At 38.2% G+C, this 27249-nt stretch overlaps 1 protein-coding gene across 3 annotated transcripts in view; it reads right to left on the reverse strand.

Moving 5' to 3' along the window:
- The window catches only part of LOC127426529 (copine-5), a 202651-nt gene that overhangs the window by 123490 nt on the left and 51912 nt on the right, over positions 1-27249 (reverse strand). For all 3 annotated transcript variants that reach the window (XM_051673391.1, XM_051673394.1, XM_051673392.1), the window contains 3 exons: positions 20802-20905; positions 20431-20470; positions 19603-19679 (listed from right to left, as the gene is read on the reverse strand). In XM_051673391.1, coding sequence (XP_051529351.1) covers positions 19603-19679; positions 20431-20470; positions 20802-20905 — 221 coding nt within the window. The remainder of the gene's footprint in view (positions 1-19602; positions 19680-20430; positions 20471-20801; positions 20906-27249) is intronic.

Here is a 27249-nt window from a genome sequence, read left to right on the forward strand (position 1 = left end):
TTCCCTGAAGTGGCGTATCTTCGCTAAGTGGTGTTCTTCCCATAGCGAAGACCCCCAGAGGTGCGCAGTCGGGTCAGTGCTTTCCTTCCTCCAAGAGAAGTTGGATGGGCGGCTGTCCCCCTCCACTCTCAAGATCTATGTAGCTGCTATAGCAGCACACCACGACGCTGTTGAAGGTAAGTCTCTCGGTAAGTACGACCTGATCATCAGGTTTCTGAGAGGCGCCAGGAGGTTGAACACTCCGAGGACACGCCTCTTTCCCTCATGGGACCTCTCCGTGATCCTTTTAGGCCTATGGAGAGCCCCGTTCGAGCCCCTAGAGTCAGTCGAGTTAAAGGCAGTCTCATTGAAGACCGCCCTCCTGACCGCACTCACTTCCATCAAGAGGGTCGGGGACCTTCAAGCGTTCTCTGTCAGCGAAGAGTGCCTAGAGTTCGGTCCGGAAGACTCTCACGTGATCCTGAGACCCCGACCAGGCTATGTGCCCAAGGTTCCCACGACTCCTTTTAGGGATCAGGTGGTGAGCCTACAAGCGCTGCTCCCAGTGGAGGCAGACCCAGCCTTATCGTTGCTGTGTCCGGTGCATGCTTTGCGCATCTACTTGGATTGCACGCAGAGCTTTAGATGCTCTGAGCAGCTCTTTGTCTGCTTCGGTGGACAGCGGAAAGGGAACACTGTCTCCAAACAGAGGCTTGCCCACTGGATCGTGGACGCCATCACTTTGGCCTACCAGACCCAGTCCGTGCCCGCCCCCTTGCGGGTTCGAGCACACTCCACAAGGAGCGTGGCATCCTCGTGGGCACTGGCCAATGGCACCTCTCTAGCAGACATCTGTAGAGAAGCGGGCTGGGCAACACCCAATACCTTCGCGAGATTTTACAATCTCCGGGTTGAGCCGGTTTCGTCCCGTGTTCTTTCAGGTACGAACAGGTAAGTTTCGTTATGCGGTGCAGCTGGCTGGGTGTACCACTTGTGTATAGCGCCTTTCCCCTCCACGAGGTGAAGCCATGCGCTCTTCTCTCCCATGCGTGTTCACGACCTGTGAACCCTGGATGTCCTTCCTCCTAGCCCTCTGGCTCACGAATTCAGCGGAGGAATTTGTAGTCGGACCCAGTACATGTGCAGTACAGGTCTCGGTTACCCCGGTAACCTCCTGTGATGTATCTTCCGCGGTACGGTCTCCCTTTTTTGGTAGACCCGCGCCTCCCTTGGCAGAGCCCTCTCTGCCCCGGTCACTGCGTTTGTAGAGCTCCTCCCCTACGAAGGGCAGGACCTACCGCCATGCCTCTTCCATGTGCGGCCTTAGGCCCATATGACATATTCACCACTTTTTTACCCTCCCCTATTCTTCCCCCCCTGAAAGAATAGGAACAGAAAAGAACGCCTTCTCCGGCACATTTTATGGGCATTTAAAGGCCCCAGCTGAATCTAATTTTTCGGCTGGCGTGGCCTGCTCCCATACTAGATACGTCTCCTTCCCCCCCTCAGGGTTGTTGGGAATTACATGACATTTTGAGGCATCTGAGGAGGCTATGTGCAGTCCGAGTGCATCTGTTCCTACGCTCACAGTAGCTTGCCTACACCTGCATTGGCAGTTCACGTAACACAGTTCAGCCATTGTGGTGTTTCGTATAGGGACCCCTAGTGTTACTACATCGACACAACGTCGAGTGAGTGACAGAAGGGGAACGTCTCGGTTACTGTCATAACCTCCATTCCCTGATGGAGGGAATGAGACGTTGTGTCCCTCTTGCCACAGGCTGAACTACACCGCTGTAATGGCCGGTACCTTGTCTCAGCTCCTTAGTGCAAAAACCTGAATGAATCCGCATTCCAGCCTCCCTTTTATACCCGTATGTCGGGGGGAGTGGCATGCAAATTCTACTCGCCAATTCTCATTGGCCTTTTCTCAAAGATCTGAAGGTGTCTCGGGCTCTCAAGATCGACCCCTAGTGTCACTACATCGACACAACGTCTCGTTCCCTCCATCAGGGAACGGAGGTTATGACAGTAACCGAGATGATTTTGCAGGTGCGATTAACTGAAAAGGGCAAAATAGTTGATCGGCTTGTGATGCGCGAATGGCTTGCATGCGCAGCGCGAGTCTCGTCACACTTTAATACTGTTTAGCCTCCCATTCATCTGATGAAAACACGCTGCGTGATCATGAGGAAGGATTAGGCTACATCAAGATGCAGATTGGAATGCAGGTGCAAAAAATGTCATATAAATAAAATAGCCTGCTCCTCTCTCACTGTTGCTTGCGTGCTAGTGATTAAATGATTACAGTGACATAATATAAAAAATATTTAAGATTCCACACAATTTCGTGATCAGTTATAAATAAGCAAATTTGTGACATTAATTTTGTTAACTCATAACACAAAAGGATGGGTTTTCTTTCATTAAAGCACTTTAGATGCTCTGAAAATTCAGAACCATGATTATATCATAATCATCGGGTTTTGCACAACATTTTCACTCAAACAGTTTAATATAATTTATAATGAAAAATAAACGTTTAATTAGAAAAATGCAAAATAGAAACATTTTCACAAGGAGAAAATCGCATACATTTCCATGGTTGCATGGTGTCGGCACAGCCATTGACCTGGAAAATAAAAAATGGCACTCCATGTCAAAAAGGTGCTTGGCTGAATATTCCAATGTTGTATCTTAGACGTCCAGAACAAAATATGCTATCCAGAAGAAAAAGCATGCAAAACAAATCATCAGAAAATATGTTTTCGACTATTGATGATAAAATGTTTTATATCATCGCAAAGGGGTGGATCTCTGCATTCTAATGACACATAGATTGCGCTTCTAGTCCACTCAGAGGCTAAGATATTCTAAGAGAAGGTAATGAAACAACAAGGGTGGTGCTTGAACTGAAAATTAGACTGAATGCCTATTGACGAGCACATCTGTGAGGGCTAAAATACATTAGAGAGCCACCTACATTTCAGATCTGTATATTGTGATGGAATGTGATAGAGAAAAAAACAATTTCTAGTGCTTTCTGCAACCCAGTGGAATAAAATGAGACTTTTCAAAATGAGACTGAGTGAACAGAACCAGAATTACATGTTTACAAATTTAGAACAACAACAAAAATGTTTTTTTCTTTCTTTTTTAAATCTGTTTATCATAAGATTGTAAATACATACAATATTATTTATGAATAATTGGAGTCCTTTTTTTTTTGCAATTAGTCCACAGTATGAATGGTGAGTTTTTAAATTTGAGTGTGAAAAATTGTGGCAGCCCAAAAATGCACCAGAGTTTAAGGGGTTTTAAAATGAGCTAATGCAACACAATTCCAGAATAAAGTCACAACTTTATTTAACTGTTTTCTACGCAAATGGGAGTTTACTTAATCCATTTGAGTTGGAACTATATGAATACTTTTTGTGGTGTTAATGTAGGACTTAGTAGGGAGACTAATCTCTGAGTAATCTCCCTAATTAATTTTAAATGTTAAAATTAATTGTTGTTTTATGTGTTTCTGTGAAAGATTAATATAAATGGGAATGTTAGTGTTTAATGTTTTGTTTTTAACAGAGCTTCTGTTATGTTGGAGTTTTAGGGGTTACCATTTTGGTGAAGAGTTGAGCTTGAGCTTGAGCTAACGATGAGGCCAGGTAGATGTCACAAATGAAATTGATTGCTCACTTAACTGAGAAAATGCTGTGCTAACCATAACATAATTGCCAATATACACTCTGTAACACTCTAAACTACACTCTAATCAGCATGTATTAAGCATGTTGACATTCACTTAACTAGTTACTACATAAAGAAATAAAAGAGATTAATTTGAGTAACATTGAAATTTTTAATTCTTTTTGGATTTACCCAATTCAACCAGATTCTTTCTACACAAAGTGTTTGTTTTGGGATTACATAATAATTTTAGGTTAAGAAAAATAATTTTGAGCACATGGAACTACTGTCTAGTTCAGCCAAAGAGCTTTTTTTTTTTCTTTTTTTTTTCTTTTTTTGAGTGTGCTATCTGAGCACAGTTTGAGACATCTTCTGACATATGAAATCAAATTAGCAAGGTACTATTAGTTCACAAATAACAGAAATATTGCATAACCATAGTATTTTCCATGCTTCCATTATATACTGTATCTAAATGCAGCTTTAAAGCTTTAATGTTTTTCTGCCTTCTGGCAGTTGTGATAGGTGAATTCAAAATCTGTAATTACATATAAAGCACATCCCGGACTTCTCGGAGTAGAAACCAGGAGCAAGAGAAATGAGGTGCAAACAAAATGCAATCTCTTTCCTGGAGCTAAAAATACTCTCCTTATCAAACTCAAATGCCAGGCTGAAAAAGGGCTGTATGGAAAGGTAGCTTACTATGCCGTTGCTTTAATACACATCTGCATATTGCAGATACACAATAACAATCCTCAAAGGAGCCGCCACGATCTAGGTAAGGTTCTAAATAGCTGGTCGCCATACCAACGATGAGGTGTATCGCTTGTGACAGTGTTTATGATGTCTCCTGTGATGCAAACTAGTGTGATTCTGGGAGACACAGCCAATTTAAAATCTCCCTCATTACATGCAGAATTCATCAATCATAATATCTCCCTCATTGCACGAAGAATACATCAATCATAATTCGGAACAAACAAATACATAACTTGTTTGCTTTTAACAAAGTAGACATTGAATGTTTTTAAAAGGCATTCAAATTTCAAAGATTCAAAGATTTTGTTTCATGTTTTGCATCATGATTTTGATCATTAGAAAAAGATATGGTCTTGATGCTAAAAGGAATAGTTAACCCAAAATTGAAAATTCTTTTATTACTTGCCCTCATTTAATTCCAAACCCATATGCTGTTTTTTTTTTTTTTTTTTTGTTTGTTTGTTTGTTTTTTTACAATAGAACAACGTTTCAAACAAAAAGTTGTTATTCATTGTTAATCTTCACCTCCACCAAAGTTTACATTGTCAATGTTGATTTTTTTCTCTCTCTCTTTAATTCTGGCCACACACACGGGCTAGCATCAAAATTCAGGGGAATTAAAAATTATAAGTGAATAATAACGTAACTGTACAGCCGTAGTCACTATGAACTGCATGGCATGAACTGCATAAAAAAAATCTTCAAATATTTCTCTTTTTGCATTCCAGAAAAAAATAAATAACAGCATGCAGGCTATGGAACGACATGAGGCTAAGTAAATGGAAACATAATCTATATTTTTGAGTGAACTGTTCCTTAAAAAACAGAGACTTTCTAAATGCAGGAATTGGAAAATTCTCACTCCTTCCCTCTTGACTTTGTCTTACGCATTAACCAGAGAGAACAGCAATATCTGCAAATGTCACATCTAACAACACTTGACAAAAAAATCATTTAAAATCTTCCGTTTCTTTTGCTTTCATGTAAGCTGCTTGGAAAATGCACAGCAGAAATGAAGAAAGCTCCTGCGGATATTAAGATGCCCTTATGAAACCCAAATCAGACAGCTAATTTCAGATAATGGTCTTTCACAGTGCACATAGACTGTTTTGGCTCAGTTGTTATTAACAAATATATCTTAGAAATGGCTGCTTAAACTGCCTAGCAATCCTGCTTTGTAATGGGCTTAGAATTCACAGGAACAACACAATAATTTCTGACAATCATAAGAAAGTATGGCCATAAACTCTTTTTTATAGATATTATGCAAATTACACAGTAAAACACAAATATTTTCAAACATAATGATCCCTGTTTAGGTTTTTTTTTACACCTCAAATGGGCTGTCAGACCTCTCCATAAAGAGACAATCCACCCCTGTCGGCTCCTCCCTCAATTTGCAAAAATGACTGAAAGTCCACCCAAGTGTCCAATAAGCTTTAAAAGCAGAAATTTGTATTTTTGTTAAAGCACTTACATGAATTCATCAGTAAAAAAAAAAAAAAAAAAAAAAAAAAAGCTTGGCCTTTAAAGCTGTAAAATTATCTAATACAGATTGATCTCACAGTGAATTTGGAAACAGTCAGTGAATTTATCTTAATCTAAACTCAGTCTGTTCTTACTGAAATTCGAAACACTGCCCCAGGGCTGGACTGGGACAAAAATTCCTGTTTACCTTATCACTGCTCTTTAGAATATTGGGGCTACACGGGCCATTTAATGTTCCCATATTATCCAGGTGTATAACAGAAATTCTGTGTGGAATTCAAATGGTCGCATGACTCACGCCATGCGTTACCACTGGACAGATTCTTCAGCCATGATTAATTGGGTAGTGCCATTTTGTCACAATTTTGGAGTATTTGGCTTTTGGTGTTTCCCATGCGCAGCAGTAAATGGCACTTGATTGCTTCGCAGATCGGCCCACTACTCAACCAAACGGCCTACTACTCAACCGGTCCACCAGACAAGCTCCGGTGCTCCTGATGGCCAGTCCATCCCTGCACTGCCCCCAGTGGCCTAAGTAGTAAGTGTTTTTAAACGTAATAGCACGTGAGCTCCAGTTTCCAGGTGAAATGGCAACATAGGGACGATAAAAGTGAGTTGTAAAGTAAGTTGTTTGTAGCTGAAAATTATGTAATACAGTGAAGACGAATGCATATTTTATTAACTTTATCCCGAACCCTAAACCTAACTGTCAGTGGAGTAAATGTTAATAATCTAAGTTTCATGTTAGAGGGAAACTGGAATCTCCAAATCGCACTCATCAATGATTATGCGAACACGATTACAGTACTTTCTGGGTAAAATGGGGGACAAGAACCCGGGTCTCCCACACTGCTGATGCAATGCACTATCAGCTGCATCATAGAAGAAGGTAAGTACACTGAACTGATGCAAAAATGTCTGATGGGAGATGATGCTTGTCAATGGCATAATGGGGCAGATATTAGGGTACTGGAAACAACATGCTTACTTCCCGTGTGATCATATTGTCCCTTACCGGTATCCTTTTGTGGATATCATGCGAAAGAAACTGAAAGCAATGAGTTTACAAAGCCATGAGCAATGAGTTTACAAAGAGTTAAAAAATTGGTCTTTGCACAGACAAGGTTAGTAAGCATTTAATTTACATTTCTTTTACAGTCATTCTAACACGTCATTTTGGTTATACTTTCAAAATAGTGTGATAGTTTATTCGAGATGCTGCAAACGCTTCCATTGTAAGTGTATTTCATGAGTTCACTGGTTCATATAGTACTAGACCACAAAAAGGTAAACGTATTTGTCGTGCTGTCCATTACAGAGGGGCTCGAGCACAGGACTGGGTTTGAGCTCTGAGATCCCCTTAGATCTGACTAAAGCAAGAAATAGAAAGATGATTTTGAAATAATTGGTATAGGCATTATAAAATATAAAGGTGGAGATGGGGAGGTGGAGGGATGCCGGAAAAATCATCACCGGTGCAGGGGAAGCAGCCTCTTACATATATCCTTGGGATATGATTAGCAGGCCAAGATTAACAAGCTCCTAGCAAACGTACATTTGGAACTTAATTTACTGTTGCTGTTTATGTTTTGTTTTTATTTTTTAAAGGGGACGAGTCAAAATTATTTTGAGGTAAGTGACATAAGGCCACAGATGGCATGTAGCAAAAGATCTTCGTTCTCATATTTCAATTTAACTGAAGTATAAAACTGGTCCTACTGAACATTTGCATATATAATTCTGGTGAATAATTTAAACACAAAGCTGAATACAAAAAGGTCTTATAGCAAAAAGCTGGCAGTTTCACATTCTCATTTCTCAAATGATCTCTATTTTTACAGAAGAAAATGTGCAAACTTTATATTATATATAATTATATTCAAATAACTCCCAAGAAGAACATGGACACCCAAGATTCACTGCATTGATAAAAAATATAAAATTAGCTTTGTATTTAGCACTGTTAATCTAATTTGATTTTCCAAAGAGAGATAAAATGTTGAAAGTCATGAACTCATGAACTGTTTTTCCAAGGCAGTGCACTAATTTGAACATTGTATATGTAACAGGTTTGAGCTTGAACAAAATAATTCAGGTCAAGAGGTGTTAATTGCTGTCATTTAGCAGCATCCTATTACTCAGCCAGTGGGACTGCCTTTGAATTTCAATTAGTGTGTATTTTGTATATGTGCCTAATTACAGGTCATACATAGCCACATAAAAGCTACAAATCCATTTTTATTATAAGCTTTTTCCTCATTTTATGTTGCATAATCTCTGCTATATGAATTAATTCAATTTAGCCACAGTTTTGTTTTAAAAAATGAGCAAAGTAAACTAAAACGCTTTTAAAGACCCCATGAAATGGATTTCTTTTCTTGACATACAGTATTTCCTAATGAAACCTTAAGTTGGGGCTGTCAAAATGTTTTTGACTCATATATAATACAATCTCTGATCATGAAATCAGTTTTATTTTGATATTCTATTCATAAAAAGCCATTCCAACCGATAAAATTCACTGCAATAATAGCATTTCATGTAAAGATGAAAGAAAGTCCTTGGGATCTTAATCTAACTGTCTACGCATCTCAATTTCTTCTTTATCTCAAGAGTTCATATTAGAACGTATCCCAGTGCATTAACACACGCTGACTTACCAATAGTGAAGACACTTTGTGCAAGCATGTGAGACCTTCTGTCTAAGAGAGGTAAATTAACATTCATCTTACAATAGATTGAGTCAACACGTTTCGATGAATGTATCTGGAATAGAAAACCAATTCCTGACTTGATCAGAGAAGGTTGATAAAAACCAGCTTTACATGCTGTAGCTCTAATGGGGCTCTTTCAAAAATACAAAAGGTCTGATACATTATAAAAAAGGCTGTTTACTTCTAAATAAAACAGTCCAGTGGCTTTATATTACAGATAAAACAGGGAATCTTGGAAACACTCAAGATAGTTTCTATTCTAAAAATCAATGGCTGACAAAATGCAATTCTGTTGTAGGGCTTTACTGGTTGTTTAGATCAGTGTTACTATCAGAAATAATTAATAATTATTTATTTAGTTATTAATTAATATTTAAATTAATCAATTGAATCTAACTCATTAAAACCTCATATGGGGCTCCAGTAAATGTAGTGTGCTATGTTTAGGAGCGGGTTTGGTTATTAGCAATAATTAATAATTATCAAAGATAATTATTAATTATTAAAATCAATAGAACATTGATGAGAATCAATGTTAGCTTTTCCTAATCCTTTAAATCAACAATTATCAAAGATAATCGTTAATTGTTAACATCGATAAAACATTAATTAAAATTAACACTGGCTTATTGATCAAAGATAATTATCAATTATCAAAAATCAATAGAATATTAATAAGGATTAACATTGACGGGGCACCACCCTGGAATCAGGGACTAATAACCAGATAGTAAAACAGTCTCAATATTAGATTGTCTTCTTAGGAAAATCGACATCCGAAGAATATCGATTTTCGGGAAAAAAACAATGAATGAAGGTTTGAATCCGAGCACTGACATACCGTCAGCATGACACACAAACAAACCAAAACACTTCTCTTTGTAATATAAACAAAGTTTATTTATGCAGTAATATCAATTAATAATTAATACAATGCAGTCAATAAACTTCTGACTTACAACTATAAACTAAACAGTGATATGATTAGATATGGAAATAAAAATAATCCTATAACACATAAGGTGTGTGTGTGACAGTGTGTGTGTGTGTGTAAGGAGGGACGCGCACAAAATGGCGGACGTGACTCTCGTGGAGAGTATGTCACACGAGACTTCCGGCCAGGGAATATGACCGCGAATGGAGGCGGCGAGAAACCAGTAAATGGCATCTACCAGTTACCGCGTGTATCCGCTTGTACGATAGCTTAGGGACAAAGATCAGCTTTAGCATTAAGCTATCAAGGAGCCAAAAATGTATGCCAGAATGTTTGTGAGGGGTCGCGCATGTGTGTGTGTGTGTGTGTGTGTGTGTGTGTGTGTGTGTGGTTAGTACGAGAGAGAGAGAGAAGTGACGGCCCTAAAGCCGATTTCGTGATCGTGGGAAAGAAAGCAGCTGTTAGTTCATCGCTCAGAGACGCGGTGGACGGCTCGTAAACAGTCCCGCGTAGTTTGACTCTTTAATGGATGAACTCAGTTTACCTGTTTCACCCGAGATGGCGAAATTGCACAACAGCCCAATTTGGTTGGACCACAATACAGCAAAATAAATTCGTGATAATTAATACCCTGAGTATTAATAATGAGCGGACATGGCGGTCCGTAAACTGTACAAAAAAACCTTGAAACACAAGAATAACACACTATAATATTCTATCTCTGCCCAGACGTAAACCTCTTACTTGAATCGCATGAGGACACAGGTAGAATGTGTTTTCCTCCGTCCTTTAACTCTGACCCGGTGCCTTGAGGCTCGGGTGATGACGGGAGGCCGTTTCCTCACTCTGTCGGCGGGCGGTACGGCTGTTGATTCTCGGCGGGCTGGCGGAGAACTCAGAAATGTCGACTTGATTGAAGATGGAAGAGAAATCTTTAATCTCTTCACTTCTGTAGGCAAACGGATGAAGATGCAGATTGCTCGGCGGTCTCCTTCGGATCCGTTAGAGTGTTCGGTTGAACACAGAGTAATCTCAACCCGTCCAGCGAGATGGAGATTGTATGGCCACAGTTTCAAGTCAGACGTTACTTCCTTGTGCCACGAGGTTGCACCTGAGAGCAGCGATGAGCTGCGTCTATACACTGTGAACAAAGTTGCTGGAATCAAATCCCAGAAGCATTTCAGAGGTATTTCAACTCCTGATGATGTCATGTTTGAGGGACGTTCTGTTGTGTGCCTCATCCAATAGGAGTTGAGAATTCGATCCTTTAGTGAGCAAGGCTTCATGGGATTTGTAGTCTGTTTTGGACTCCCTTTGTTTGATTTTGGCGCGATTTTTATCAGTATAATTTACGACTTGGAATGTGGGGGCTTGAGTTAGGTTTTTACGACTGTGTTAGGCCTGCCTTTGTCTTCTATCTGAATACATGAGGCCCAACACTGTATATCTTCAAATTAATCCAGTCACTTTATATGATCTCCCCTGTGCTTGCTCAGAATTGCCTCACACTTATTGCTTGTTACCTTCACACTAGCTCTTATTCATCTTTCAGACTAGCACACGCAAAGCCACACTTGATCTGTAGCGTTTTTTGCACTGAATATGCTCAGTGTTTTCCTCCCCTTTCTTCTCACACATCCCTCTTTCATCATCAAACCCGACTTGCGCCTCATAATTAGTGTGTGGTCCAATTTCCTGAAGATTAAAGGCAAAAAAATTAAAAAGCAAAGGACAGGGGCAGGAAATGGAGGAGGAAATACAAAAAGAAGCTTTTGTTTGCTTGTTTGGTAAGCTGCATTGAGGTGGTTTTGAAAAAATATATGTGGCCCAAAGAACAATTGTCCATAGCAACTACACTGAATCCAAGGCCAGGAGGAGTGACAAGAGACCGTTTTTGGTAGGAAAGACTTGAGTTCTTTAGTTTGTAGTTTGTTTGTTTGTCAAATAGTTCATGTATTAAAATAAGCTGTAATTTATGCAGTACTACAAAAACAGGAGAAAGAGTGTAAATAAATGACCAGATTGGGTAAAACTCCCCATCACAATGCTATGGTGTTGTGAGTGGTTGGCCAGGCATTACTTTGAGGCTGCTAATGTGTTCTGGGTGTTTTTAATGCATTGGGTGCAATGGGTGGTTGCTAAGCCTTAACTAGGCTGTTGCTAGAGTGTTCTGGGTGGTTGGTACCTGACTAAGTCTGAACTTTAGATGTGGCTCGGATCTCTCCTACAATGTAAGTCTATGTAATTTTTTTGCCTGTTTTTTTTTTTTTTCATCTGCAAGGCAAAAATCATAAGTTCGACTGCATAAAAAAATGATAGCATACCTCTCCTCAACAAGCCGCATGATTCAAGTTATTATTTATGTACGTACAGGCATGAGGGATGAGTTACATGTTGAAGTTTAGTACACTGGATAAGGGACTTGTTCAAATCCCTAAACCGAAGTATGAGCAACAGTAATAGTGATGCTTGCCTAAGCAAACAACTCTTATAAAACACAGACAAATGGAGAGGCAGAACATGGTAAGAGTCTTGTGGACAGAAGGTTGGCTCTTCTTAAAGAAGCTGTGTAAATGGTTTAGGAGAGCTTATTAAACCGTTGAAGATTGCCGGCCGGCCTTGAGCTCTCCCCTCCTGAGACATATGTGTGGTGGGAGAGCTGGGATTTGCTGAGTCCAGAAAGGGGGAAATAAACACTAAAAACCTCTCATACCTTCACTCATGCTGCCTCTCCATGTCATTAAACTCTGACATTTACATCTACTGCAACACGTAATAGACCTCATTATGGTGGGAGGGTGGTCCAGTACTTAAAGTTAGCTTCCTGCCATTTGCAGATGGTGCTCAAGCAAAGTGAGTTAAAGTACACTAATTGCAATACTTGCGGGATACCCGACAGCTCACTGTGGGGCAGACCATATGTAAAACGTTTGGCAAAGTTTCAAGAAAATATAGCTGAAAATATGTGGCACTTTCTAGGAATAGGGTACAAAACAGGGCTTGACACTCATTAAAGTATCGGTGAAAGGAGGTGCTTAACCCACCTATGGTCTTTGGTCATTTTTTACTGGAATCACTTTTGATGACTTAATAAAAATGTTTTATTTTATCTGAGTGGTACAAGACTTGGTGAATGTTCCTCCACTTACCATCTGAACATACAAAAAAATGTGGGCATGATTCGATAAGTCTAAGTGGCTGTGAAAAAAAGCGACACATTTTGTGTGATGGATGCATGGAAATCAGCCACAATTCAGAAAAACACACACAGAAATTAAAGTTTGAGACTATTAAACATCCAGAGTGCAAAACATACACACCCACTCACACTCAAAAATTAACTGGTGAGACTATAACACAGAGCTTTTCTTTAATTTGTCAAATAAAACCAATAAATCAGCCACACTGCTAACCACATCCACTCAGAAATGAGGGGTGAGACAATAACACACCCACAATGCAGAACACACACACACATGTTGGTGCAGCTATCATTATGAGGACTCTCCATAGACATAATGATTTTTATACTGTACAAACTATAGATTCTATCCCCTAACCCTACCCCTAAACCTAACCCTCACAAAAAACTTTCTGCATTTTTACATTTTCAATAAAACATCGTTTAGTATATTTTTTTAAGCGATTTGAATTATGGGGACACTAGAAATGTCCTCATAAACCACATTTATAGCATAATACCCTTGTAATTACCAGTCTGTAACCTAAAAAAATGTCCTCGTAAACCACTTAAACCTGCCCACACACACACTCATGCACATACACACGCAGAGAACAAAGATCAAAGATAAAATTCTGAGTGACCCCAATGTACAAAAGTATATCTTTTCCACTGTGGGAACATTTACACTTAGATGCAGGTGCCTAACCTTCTAGACAAAACCCTGCATCTTTCTGTTATGGAAACAAAGACATTTTCGCACAGCTCTTAGTTATAAATGTGGCCTCGTTGAGCCTTACTCACAGTTCATTCTGTAGCAGCACCATGGCAAACACTTTACTGTTCAGGAGACCCTGCAGCCATCTACTGTGTATTATAGTCACAACATGATTTTCAAGTCATGTTATTTTTAATTTGTTCACCAGATGGCAATAATCTGCCTCCAATACATGTCACATTCTCATATTTTCGTCATGTTTCAACTTATAGAAGTGTAGGTTTTTACTGTACTAATGTTTCATAAATGTGCTTATTTGCATATGCAAATCAATGGTAAAATTGAGAAATTTACATATACAGTTAATAAGATCAAAATAGCATAAAATCCCAAAAGTACATTATTTTATTTTAAGAATAAATTGTATCATTATCATCATCATCATCATCATCATAAAAAAAAAAATAAAAAAATAAAGTAAACACCTTTGCTCTTTCCAGTCAAAAATTACCGAGAGGACCAAAGGTAGGGCTCATTTACGAATCCCATATTTGGGTTAAAGGAATAGTAATTAAAGGAAATTATAATTCTCTAATAATTTACTCACCCTTAAGCCATCTCAAACTCATGTGACTTACTTTCTTCTGCAGAACACAAACAAAGATATTTTGATGGCGATATGAGGTGTTTTTATCCATACAATGCAAGTCAATGGGGTGCAAAAAAAAAAGGCTCTGAAAAGGACATAAAGGAAATCCATCTGACTTGAATGGTTAATCCATGTTTTCTGAAGTGATATGATCGGTTTTGGGTGAGAAACAGACCAAAATGTAAAATTTTCACTACATATCTTGACATCTGCAGTCTCCTTGGTGCGTTCATAAGAGAAGTTCTATTACACTTCCTTCCGCTTGATGCATGTGCAGAGAGCTGTACACATGCTCTGCTCTGTAAATGCAGTTTTTAATAAACTGATTTTTGGTAGTTATCTTATTGCGGTGCATGTAAACTACGTGCTCAGTGTTGTAAGTAATAGGGTTTCCCATTTAGTCAAATTTATCACTGAGTAGAGGCTAGTTAGTTTGATACCAAATGTTGGTTTTAAATGTGTGATTTTGACCTGTCCCACCTCAGTGGTTTTGTCCTTCATGATTGAATTCAACAATTAAAATCACACAACAATGTCATATTTTGACATAATCTGTTGAATTTATATTAATTGAATTGAATTTTTCTGCTCAGTAGGTGGTGGTAACGCACCTTAATCTGGATTGCCAACCGAAAATAAACATCACAAGAAGAAAAAATAATTTCTTATAGGGCTATTCAATTCCAGAAATTTGGGAATCGACTCTGATTCCAATTCCTGGTTTTAGAGTCGATTCCAGACTCATTTTTTCGAAGGAGGTAAAAGTTATATCTCATAATAAACAGCTTACCACAAAGCGTTTTTTGCACTATTTATAATAGTATGAATGACATTTAGGCCTACTATTAATAGCTCCATTCTAAGATTAAATCAGGGCCTATATGCACATACCAAAGCGCAATGCTTCAATCCCATGAGATAAATTTGAGCCAAGTTTGAGAAGTTGTGCCTGTATTTCGAAGAACTACCACATATAATCTTAAAAACACCATTTAACCTACACTGAAATTGTCTGTTATCACTCACGAGTTCTTGTTTAGAAAGAGGTTTATATTATAATGTACAGTAATTGTCCACTACCGCTTGTACACTGAATAAAATGTCCAAACAATACAGCGAGTCGATTCCAATGTTTCAAGTCGATTCTCAATTCACAACGCCTCGGAATCAATTATTTTTGGAATCGATTCCCAGCCCTACTTTCTTGCCTGTGTCAAAAAATTAGCCAACGTGACAGCGCTATGGATTGTGAAAAAACGTTTAACTAAATAGTACATAAATAAACAGCAATGGTGTTGATGTCGGAGTTGCTGTTGTGTTCAGTCAATAGCTGTTCGGTGCACAACGATATCATATTAGCCAAATAGCTAGGTGCTATTACTGGTTTATATGACAGTAGGGCTATAGATGTGTACCAAATTACGCACTATATGTAGCCGCTAGCCAGCTAATAGCCAGCTGATTTAATTACTAAGTTCAGTTAGTAAGATGTGTTTATAACTTTGCCGAACTGCTTGAGTTTTTCTAGCAGCACGCACCTGATCATCGACCATCGTTCAGTCTATCAACGATAAATGACTTTGTTTCTAAACATCGATATAATATTATTGCCCAGCCCTAGTCCCAACCATTGAATCATACCAAAATGATTATAAGATGATCAAACAATAATTTTTTTACAATTCATGGAAAAATATCAATTTGATCAAAAACTATCAAATAAAGTTTATCAGTAACTACAAACTATATACTTTTCATGCTTCATTAATAAATGTTTTTGTTGTATAATCATTTTCTAATAGTTCTCTGTAATGTTTGGCTGGTGCTGGCAATGACAATGCAGACGAAGACGACAATGAAGTGTAGAACCCAAGCGCAGTTTATTATAAATCGTGATATCCAGAAACCCTAACTCTAAACGTGAACAAAACATAAACATGAACTTGACTAAACTAAACTTGACATGACTTGGTTAGACTATGAATCAAAACATAAACATAAACATGACTTGACTAGACTTGACTTGATCATGGAACCAACAATGATACATTAACACACAATACCTGACAATGGACAATGGCAAACATGAGGCTTAAAAACATGAACAAGGGTAACAAGACAAACAAGTTAACCAATGAAAAGACAGAATTGATAACAAGATAACTAGACAATAAACCAATGAAAACAAGACACATGAACATGGAGGGAAACATGAAATCACATGACCAGGGGACCACATGACATGAAACAGGAACTAGATTTTCAAAATAAAAGACATGAAAAACATGAACCAGCAGAATAAACATGACATTCTCACTCTAAAAAAAAATTTGATTTGTGCTTCAATTGCTTTAACACAAGTAATGGAACACCAAATTGTACCCTGTTCATGGAAAGTGCCATTTAAGATCTCTGCAGTATTCTTAATAGGTCTTCTTTACAAGAGCATCCATAGCACCTGTAAAATATTCTGGGCAGGCTAGCTAGACATTAAAGTTTCAGGTTTACTTTTTTAGACCTTTTTCTTCAAAGTCATAAGGGTTTCCTGTGGTCAAAGCATGTCTTCAGATGCCTGCAGGGGAATAAAGACTTATTGCAGCTTGCACATGACAATGGCAGCAGGGAAAACTGGATTTCTTGTGGATGTGATGGAAACACATATGCTGACAGCATAACTAACAGATGCTCATAATGCCTCTTAAGCAGACTTTGTTATCCTTTTCAGTTTATTAGATGGTCTATAAGCCTGAAGGAGGCAATTTAGCCTGTGTTTCCTGGACTATGAGATACTCCCCAAAGAAAACGGCATGAATCAATAGCAAACACTTTTACCACACACGCCATAAGCATCATCACATCCAATAGGAGGGAGAACGGGGGTTTATAGGGAGATACATGTGTGTGTGTTTCATGTATGAAGGCCTTGAATCAAGATCTGGGGCAATTTTCCGAATAATATCGTCATTTGCATTAACACAGAGCTCATGTGAATGTATTTCTCAACTCACAAATACGATTTTGATACTAAATAATGGCATGTGAGTTACTGTACTACATTTTTCTGTCTGCCTTGGGACTTCATAAATACAGTACATGATTCTTCTATCGCAAGACATAATGCAGCACAAAAACTTATGGAGAGTAGGAAAAATCGCATGTGTCAACATATCTACAAGGAAAGCATTCTCTGACAAGTTTACCCACATCTCATGGGTATAGCTAATGAGAATCAGCAGCTAAGCCTTGAAATCTGTTGAAATCATGGTGCCTTTCTAATTAGAGATTCTCAGCCAGAAATATTGTGCTCCATCATCAGACTCCATCTGGATGGACTGGCATTACCAGGACCAGTGTCGGGAAAACAAAAATACTAACAATGCTTTAAAAAAAAAAAACAGGCCACAAAGGAATGTTTATGATAGCAAGTCCTTTGCCAACACTGAAACAGCCAAGAGAAACAAGCAGAGTCCAAAATGAGCATTTTCCAACCATCAAATGCAAGTAAAAATTGGCTTTGGTAAGAAAATAACACAGAATTAGTTGAAATGGCATATTCACAGTTGCGCCACTTTTGCCTGATTCAATTATCATTCCACTAATATGACCCACATAAAGCATGCGGTAAATAGAATTGTATTACAAAGAGATGTTTGTGTATATTTGCTATTGATCATGGCAGGAGATATTCATCAAAAAAATATCAAATGATGGAGAAGAGAATATATCCAACCGGGTGGTGTAGTCGAGTGTAACTTCGCCATTTTAAAGAACTGACTCAGGTGCCTGGATCACAGTAGTGGAACAGTGCTGTACATTCCCAGCAAGATATGCTAGATTGCAGTGGTTTGCTAAATCCTCCTTAACCAAGCACTCATAAGTGACCCATAACTCTGGAATTGTGCAAATTGCGTTCAGCACAAAATCTTTGAGCATATTTGCACCGTTACCTAATTTTCATAGTTTTTAGTGAATCAGGAGCTGGAATAATACAGACAGTGCATGCATATAAACAATGCTATCAGCGGGCGCAAAACACTCTTAGTGAATTCCCCCCACAGAGTTAAGTTAGAGTTACTTGCCAGTGACCCTAGTATCTGCAACATAATAGATGGATTAAATCAGACAATAGTGTGACCCTCACTGATGCATGGCACATGTGCACTTCAAGTCCATGACATACAGATTACCTACTACAAAAACATCTTTTGCAACTTGAGCATCTTCTCAGTAGAGGTATAAATCACCACATAAACCACACAATTGTTTGGGGCCCCTCACATCGGGGTTCTGTGTTCACGTGCTGATATGCTGTTTTCAGTGGTTGTGGTGCGGTTCATATTCATGGTAAAGGCAAAGTGATACAGGTTCACCCATTCGGCCAATTCCAAACATTTTAGATTATTAGATTTATACAAATCTAAAAATGTGACACAGTGTCACAGAAATGGAGGAGGTGATCACATTTCACCAAATTTGTAATGAGGAGCATTGTAAACACTGAAATACATACTGACATTGCAGTGCACTATCATTGTTCTGTCAAAATAAAAGCCCCATGTGAAGTCAATACAACAGAAATACATATATTACTACTGTATAAAACAAGCCCTCAAAAAGAATAATAATAATTCTGCATTACATTATAATAACAAACAGGGTTCCAAGAAGTAAGTTAAGTTGTAGTTATTGCACACCCTGTTCATTCACAAAAATGTTTTGTAAAATTATATGAAGATAAAAATTGCTTTTTTTATTATTTCTTTTTTTATACTGTATTGTTGTATTGGTGCATACCAATTATATTTATTATATATCTAATTACATACCATTCTTCTTTATGTTAATTTGGTGAAAATTTGTATTTCATTAAACATTTTGAATCTACAATAATAATAATAATTTAAAAAAACATTATGTCATTTCAGAGCAAATAAAAAATTATCAAGATATGTTTCAAATATCGTAAACAGCCTGAAAAATATAGAGATTTTTTTAGACATATAGCCCCACCCCTGGTTGGACAGTTGGTTTTGAACCCCAGAAATTGTAACCCCCTGCATTTTCTAACAACTTTAAGCTTAGTGGAAATCAGAAGATTATCTAAGTTTGTATTCATTAAATATTCATTGCATTAAGCCACCATAACAAAATATATGAGCAACAAAATCACAATGGGTCTTCATTTTCGTGTGACAGCTTCAGTTTCACCGAGAGACAGAGATTGGCTCTTCTCGTATATGATGTACATGATACAATGATCTGAACTGTTTTTCTCAAATATGAAAGGGTAAAACTTCATAATTCAGTTATCATACGAAAAAATAAATAAGAAAAAAAATTATGCAAAATACATGTTTCATGGTCAGTAAGAAATAGTTACCAGCATTTGGTATGTGTGGCAAAAAGGTAAATTTTGGACACTGAAAAATAGCCAAAAGAGCTTTATCGTTTTAAAACTCAGCAGGTGCCAACTGTTATTTAGATTCTACTCACCCAAGTGGTTTCTCAAGTCGGCTGGCTGGTGACCCCACAATCTCACCCAGGGTACAGAACATCTGGCCAAGAAAGTCCTAGATCGGGCAGGCAAGAATCAAGTGCAAGAGGTGGTTAGAGCTTATCATGTTCCACAAATCCCACTGTTCAGCTATCTTGTTATAAAATGAATTGAAAGGCAAAGACATATGTATAGTTCAAGGGGCTTCTGGTGAGGAGGGCAACCACATGCAGAACAGAGCACAGCAAGTAACAGAAAGCACAAGACACAGAACAGATGCTTTTGTGGAAGGGAGTGAGAGAGCTTTCATTAGTGACATCTACGTGAATGCACTGCATGCATTAATGAGGTGTGATGAAAATCATAGGAATATGGCGAACTTGTAAATAAAAATATCCAAATATATTATATGATCACATGATCGTTGATTTTCTTTTGTGGATGGTTTCACTTTTTGCTTCCACATGGCATCAGACAGAAATTGTATTCAGTGTTTATATAACAAGTTATTTTCATAATCCAAAAAAACGCTTTCCCATAGGTTTTAAATGTGGATTAAAAAAGCTGTATCAAAAGTAGTTTTATACAATTCTACATGATGTCAATGGTGGAAGTCAAAGATGAATTGATTTCTAAGGCAATTTAACATTTATCAGTTCAATATACTGCAATCAACAATACAATATGACTTTAAAATGACTGCCCTTACAGGGGTAAATACATTTTAAAATATATTTGGATACTTTTATTTTTAAAGAAATCGACTTGCATATACAGTAAATGTTTTCATTCAGGTAACATGAAAGTCACATTACGACACTACTTACGTGTTTGGAAAGGTCGGGACTTTTAGAGTCGACATCGTATCTGAATACAAGAAAAAAAAGAACAAAAATTTTTAACCTACTTTACTGGCTTTGTGTGGGAATAACAAAATTAGTAGCGAATTAAAAGATAAGCCATGAAAGACTGACTTTGAAAAAGAAAAAAGAAAATAGCATAATGGTCACAGAAACATGCTCAACACACACATACAGTATTTGCCTCTCAATTAAAGGAATATTCCGGGTTCAATATATTAGGCTCAGTCGAAAGCATTTGTGGCATTATGATGATTACCACAAAAAGCTATTGAGGTATGGAGAATGACTCAATCATGTGACACTCCTAAGGACAGGGATCAAAAGGAATAACTCACAAATCAAAGCGCAGGTTCTGCTTCTCCTCAAAAAAGTAGTCAAGGATGTACTTCCTGACAAAGTCCGGATTTAATGTGTTGTCAATCACCTCCGTTCTTCCAAACTAGAAAGTAGATTAGGGGACAGTGGTGAGAGAGATAGGGTCAGAGAGGGAGGAAAGAGGAGAGGGAGCAATGAGATTGGATTTAAAGAACAAAATTACATCAGAGTAATGGAAGACAAAATGAGAGATGGAAAAGTTTGTTGTAAAACACTGTAGAGATGTTGAAATAAAGTAGAACTCCTCTCGAAAAAAGAATCTGTATAATCCCCCAGATATGTTTTAACTTTCATTTTCCAGGTTAGTCCCTGGAGGGATGAATGGTTGAGCTTGACATATGCAGTCAACCTCAACATTGCAGGGGCAGCAGATGCAAGGACCTTTTTTCCAAACTCAGATCTATAATTTATACATAAAATGTCATATAATTTAAATATTAAAATATATAAGCTATGGAGACAACAAACAGATGTATACCTTCTATATACATATAGTATATACCAATGGAACAGTCTATATGTAGTAGGTCTAATGAGAAGTTGTAATAATAGTACAAGCAAACTGATCTCACTTTGAATTTGAATCATATAGAGACTGTGTCTGTTCCCCAAACTACCAAACACAAACCCTTCACTAAATCATTTAGAAAAAATTTGATTAATGTCAAACTTGAAAAAAAAAATAAAAACATAAATGAAAATAAACATATAAAGGTAGGGCTACTAAACATTAGATCCCTTTCAACCAAAGCACTAATTGTAAATGATTGTGCTCTGCTTGACTGAAACCTGGCTTAAACCATATGAATATATTATTTTAAATGAATCTACTCCACCAGGTTATTGTTATAATCATGAGCCTCGTCTGAAGGGTCGAGGAGGAGGTGTTGCTACAAATTACAGTGAAGTTTTTGGTGTTACTCAGAGGACAGATTAAAAGTCTTTTGAACTAATAAATGCTTAATGTGACACCGTCAGATATAAATAAAAAATCCCTGTTGTCTTTTGCCTTTGTTACCGTATATAGATCACCCGGGCCGTATTCTGATTTCCTTGTGAATTTGCAAATTAGATCTAGTAGTTACTGTAGATAGAGCTTTAAATGTTGGTGACATCAACATTCACACAGATAATGAAAATGACACATTGGGATGAGCATTTATCGATATTCTAAACTCTCTTGGAGTCAGACAAAATGTGACAGGACCAACTCATTACCATAATCATATGCTAGATTTAATTCTGTCATATGGAGTTGATGCTGTTACTATAGAAATTCTATTGCAGAGCAATGACATCTCAGATCATTACCTCATCTCTTGTTTGCTGTGATCAGCTAATGTCACTCAATCTACTCCATGCTATCGTTCAGGTAGAACTATTCTTTTGACCACTAAAGATAGCTTCACTACTAATCTTCCAGAATTGTCTCACATACTCAGTAAGCCAAAAAGTCTAGAAGAACTTGATGTTATAACAGAAAATATAAATACAGACTTCTCTAGCACTCTTGATAGTGTGCCCCCCCCCTTTGATTAAAGAAAATTAAAGAAATAATCCTTGCACCATGGTACAGTGATCACACTCATGCTCTCAAGAGATCAGCTCGGAAAATGGAGCTTAAGTGGAAGAATTCAAAATTAGAGGTATTTTGCGGTGCATGGAAGGATAGTGTCTGTAGCTACAGACAGGCACTAAAAGCTGCCAGGTCAGCATGTTTTATCATACTCATGGAAAATAACCACAACAATCCTAGGTGTTTATTCAGTACTGTGGTTAAATTGGTTAGGAATAAAGCCTCGCCTGAACCATATATTCCGTCGCAGCACAATAGTAATGACTTCATGAATTTCTTTACTGATAAAATAGAAATCATCAGAAATTAATTTGGAATTATGCAATCAACTGTCACATTACCTCAGAAAACAGTGTCTCAGAGCAACAGAGCAACTTCAATCCTTCACTGTCTTAGGTCATGAAGAGCTAAAAAAAACACCTATCAAAAAATTAAAAGCCACAACATATATGTTAGATCCAATAATAACTAACCTCTTAAAAGAGGTATGCCCTTGTAATCTCAGAACCTCTTCTTTTTTTTCTCCCCTTTTTCTCCCAAATTTGGAATGCCCAATTTCCAATGCGCTCCAAGTTCTCATGGTGGCATAGTGACTAGCCATCTGGGTGGCGGAGGACGAATCTCAGTTGCCTCCGCATCTGAGACGTCAATCCATGCATCTTATCATGTGGCTTGTTGAGCGCGTTACCGCAGAGACATAGTGGAGGCTTCACACTATTCACTGTGGCATCCATGCACAACCCACCACGTGCCCCACTGAGAGCGAACCACATTATAGCGACCACGAGGAGGTTACCCATGTGACTCTACCCTCCCTAGCAACCGGGCCAATTTGGTTGCTTAGGAGACCTGGCTTGAGTCACTCAGCATGCCCTGGATTTGAACTTGTGACTCCAGTGGTGGTAGTCAGAACCTCTTCTTAATATTATTAACTCCTCCCTATCCTTAGGACATGTCCTAAGAAACTTTAAAATGACAGTTATCAAACTGCTTACTAAGAAGCCACAGCTTGATCCTGGAGAACTGGCCAAATATAGACCGATTTCAAATCTCCCATTTATGTCGAAGATACTAGAAAAGGTAGTGTCCTCCCAACTATGTTAATTTCTACAGAGAAATGGTATATATGAACAATTTCAGTCAGGATTTAGGCCCCATCACAGTACAGAGACTGCACTTACCAGAGTTACGAATTACTTGCTCTTATCATCTGATCACGCTGCATTTCTCTTCTAGTGCTTTTAGATCTTAGTGCTGCCTTCGACACCATAGATCAGGACATTCTCTTGAATAGGCTGGATAATTATGTTGGCATTAGTGGACTTGCATTAGCATGGTTGAGGTCCTATTTATCAGACCGCTACCACTTTGCATGTGTAAACAAGGAATTGTCAAATCAAACAAAAGTTAAGTATGGAGTGCCACAGGGATCAGTTTTAGGGCCTCTGATTTTCTCCTTATATATGCTTCCCCTGGGTGATATTATCAGGAATCTATGAATAAGTTTCCACTGTTATGCCAACGATACCCAACTTTATATTTCTTCTAAACCCAATGAAATTTCACAATTCTCCAAATTAGCAGAGTGTATCAATGAAATCAAAAATTGGATGGCCAGAAATTTCCTTCTACTCAATTCCGAAAAAACAGAGGTACTAATTATTGGACCAAAAAACTCTAAAAACTCTAAAAAAAATAAAAAAAATAAATAAATAAATAAAAATAAGCAGCTAAAATATAATTTGACTCTCGATGGATGTACTGTTACGTTGTCTTCTAGAGCGAAGAACTTAGGCGTTATATTTGATACCAATCTGTCCTTTGAAAATCACATTTCCAATGTTTGTAGAACAGCATTCTTCCACTTCAGAATTATTGCTAAGTTGTGACACATGCTCTATGTTGCTGATGCCGAAAAACTAATTCATCCGTTCATGACCTCAAGACTAGATTATTGTAATGCATTACTGGGAGGATGTACTGCAAGTTCAATAAATAAACTTCAATTGGTTCAAAATGCAGCAGCCAGAATGCTGACTAGAACCAAGAAATATGATCATATAAGCACCATTTTATCATCGTTACATTGGCTACTTGTTTTAAAATTCTGTTAACTACATACAAAGTTTTGAATGGTCTAACTCCACAGTACTTAAGTGATCTTCTACCATACTATATTCCATCACATTCATTATGATTAAAAAATTCTGGCCTGTTAATAGTTCCTAGAATATCAAAATCCACAAAAGGAGGTAGATCCTTTTCTTATTTTGCTCCAAAACTGTGGAATAGTCTCCCTAACACTGTTCGGGACACAGACACACTCGCTCAGTTTAAGTCTAGACAAAAGACTCATCTATTTAGCCAGGCATACACCTAATTTATCCATCAACTCACAATTAGGCTGCTTTAGTTAGGTCTGCCGGAACCAGAAACATTTCTCATAATCTATAACTCATATAATTCATATCCCAAGGTTACCAGAACCGGCCAGATCCAGCTCTGTTCATGCTTGGTGTCGGACTCCACTGCTACTTGCCACTGAGTGATGACAACAAACTACAGCCGGTGCTAGCCAGACATCACTTCAGTCTTTTACGATGGACTTCAGAGGATGAACTGATGCCAACTCCTACTGTAAGACATTGGATACTTCATATGCCACTGCCTGAACCTTGGATTTAGGATGGACCCCACCGAACCTCACCGAAATGACCTGCCGGTTGAACTGCAATGCACCTCATAGATCTCTGCCTGCATCACCTTTGTCTATTAATGGACTACACTCTTGAAATGGAATACATAGAATATCAATCAATTGCCAACAAAAGCCTTCATCAGCCAACTAACAAAGGACAATGCATCTATGTGAACTTCTGCAGTTAATCCAGGATGAACTTCAAAGACACTAGTCATTAATCTTACAGTTCATACAAAATGTTTGTTTAAACACTGGCCCTTAACACTTACATAGTTTACTAATTTTAATCCATGACTTGCACTGCACACAAATAACTAATATTGACATTATATTCATGCTGTTAAGCCAGAGGGGAACTGGCCTCCACAGTGAGCCTCGTTTCTCCCAAGGTTATTTTTAATATGTGCCTCCCATGATCTTGTCAGCTCCTCATGCACTTCCGGGAAGAAAGGAATGGGGGCGAGGCATGGCCGTGGGTGGCGCCCCGAGCCCAGGAACCAATCGTCGAACCGCGAGGATTCAGGGGAGAGTGGAGAGTTCCACTCTAGCCCTACGCTTGCAGCCGCCCGGGAAAGCATGTCTGACATTTCCGCATCGGCGTGAGACTGGGCGACCATTCCTGAAGGAGGAAGCCCAGCCGAAGCCTCTGCATCAGACTGGACGAGCCTGCTCTCCGATGCTGCGCTGGATAACTCATCGTTCCAAACGAGAAGTCGAACCTGCGCTGAGACGAGCCGGCGGTCTCGTGCGAGAGCCCGATCGGGGCAAGTGAGCATGCTGGGGAATGGGAGGTCACTGCACTGAATACAACCACTCAGCTCTGAAGAGAAAAGCTGAGTGAGTGGTTGCATACCAGCTCCTTTTATACCCATATGTCCGGGGGACTGGCATGCAAATTCCACTCGCCAATTCTCATTGGCCTTTTTTAAAAAAAGCAGAGGTGTTTGGGGCTCCCAAGAGTGACCCCTAGTGTCACTACATCGACACAACGTCGAGTGAGTGACAGATATGGAACATGAGGTTTCGAGCTACATGCTCTTCATCAGACTAAATTGACACTCACCAACACACCCATATATACACCTGTGTATACCAATCAAAAAATCACATGACAGTATCACATGGTAACATCACATGACCCTAAAAAAAAAATCTGAGTTTATAAACAACCATACAAATGTATAAATATACCTAAACAAACATCTAATACAACAATCACATCAATTTATAGTTTGTGTTATTAAAAAAATAAAAAAATAAAATTATACTGAGCAGTATTAAAATTATTTACCATTAGTTTCTTAAAATCAATTATACAATGGTGAAAACACCATCATACTACCATGTAAATACTAGAAACAGGTAAACACTGGTGTCAGAGTTAACTCAAATGATGAGACAAATATACAAATCCTAGAATAGAATCTTAAAATCTTACAGTACCCACAGTCTTACTTAAGAGTTCAGATCTGAGTCAAAGAAAGTCTTCATTAAGGCCTCTAGGTGATAAAGTATTAAGAGTAAATATCCAGAACGCCTCTCTTTTAAGTAACTGTGTATTAACATCACCCCTCTCCGATGTGGTTTAACAACTTAAATACCAATATATCTAAAAGAAGAAACTTGATGATGTGCTGAAGTGAAATGTTCTGAAATTCTAGTCTTAAGAGATCTACTTGTCTTACCAATGTAAGATAAACCACATGGACACTGGAGCACATATATGATGTTTGTAGTCTTAAATGATATCACGCCCTTGATCCTAAATTATTTTCCCTTATGAAGATGGTTAAAAGTTTTTGTTTTGTAAGTAAAGTTGCACTGCTGGCAACTACCACACCGATAGTTACCAGAAGGCACCTAGCTCAAAAAATGAGAAGCAGCTGTAGTTGGTGGCAAGTCAGCCCTAACTATCATTTCACGCATATTAGGAGGTCTTTTATATACTATATGAGGGGAACTGCTAAAACAACTCTTAAGGGATGGATCACTATTGATAATATACCAATGTTTCTTCAGAATGGACTCAATTTGTTTGGCAAGAGGAGAATACTGTATATAACAACTAACCCTCATATCTGTAGATTCTGAACTTCTTTTAGTTGAAGTGATTAGCTGATGTCATTATCCA

This window comes from Myxocyprinus asiaticus, chromosome 35 (genome assembly GCF_019703515.2).
Source record: "Myxocyprinus asiaticus isolate MX2 ecotype Aquarium Trade chromosome 35, UBuf_Myxa_2, whole genome shotgun sequence".
In the NCBI taxonomy this organism is placed as follows: Eukaryota; Metazoa; Chordata; class Actinopteri; order Cypriniformes; family Catostomidae; genus Myxocyprinus; species Myxocyprinus asiaticus.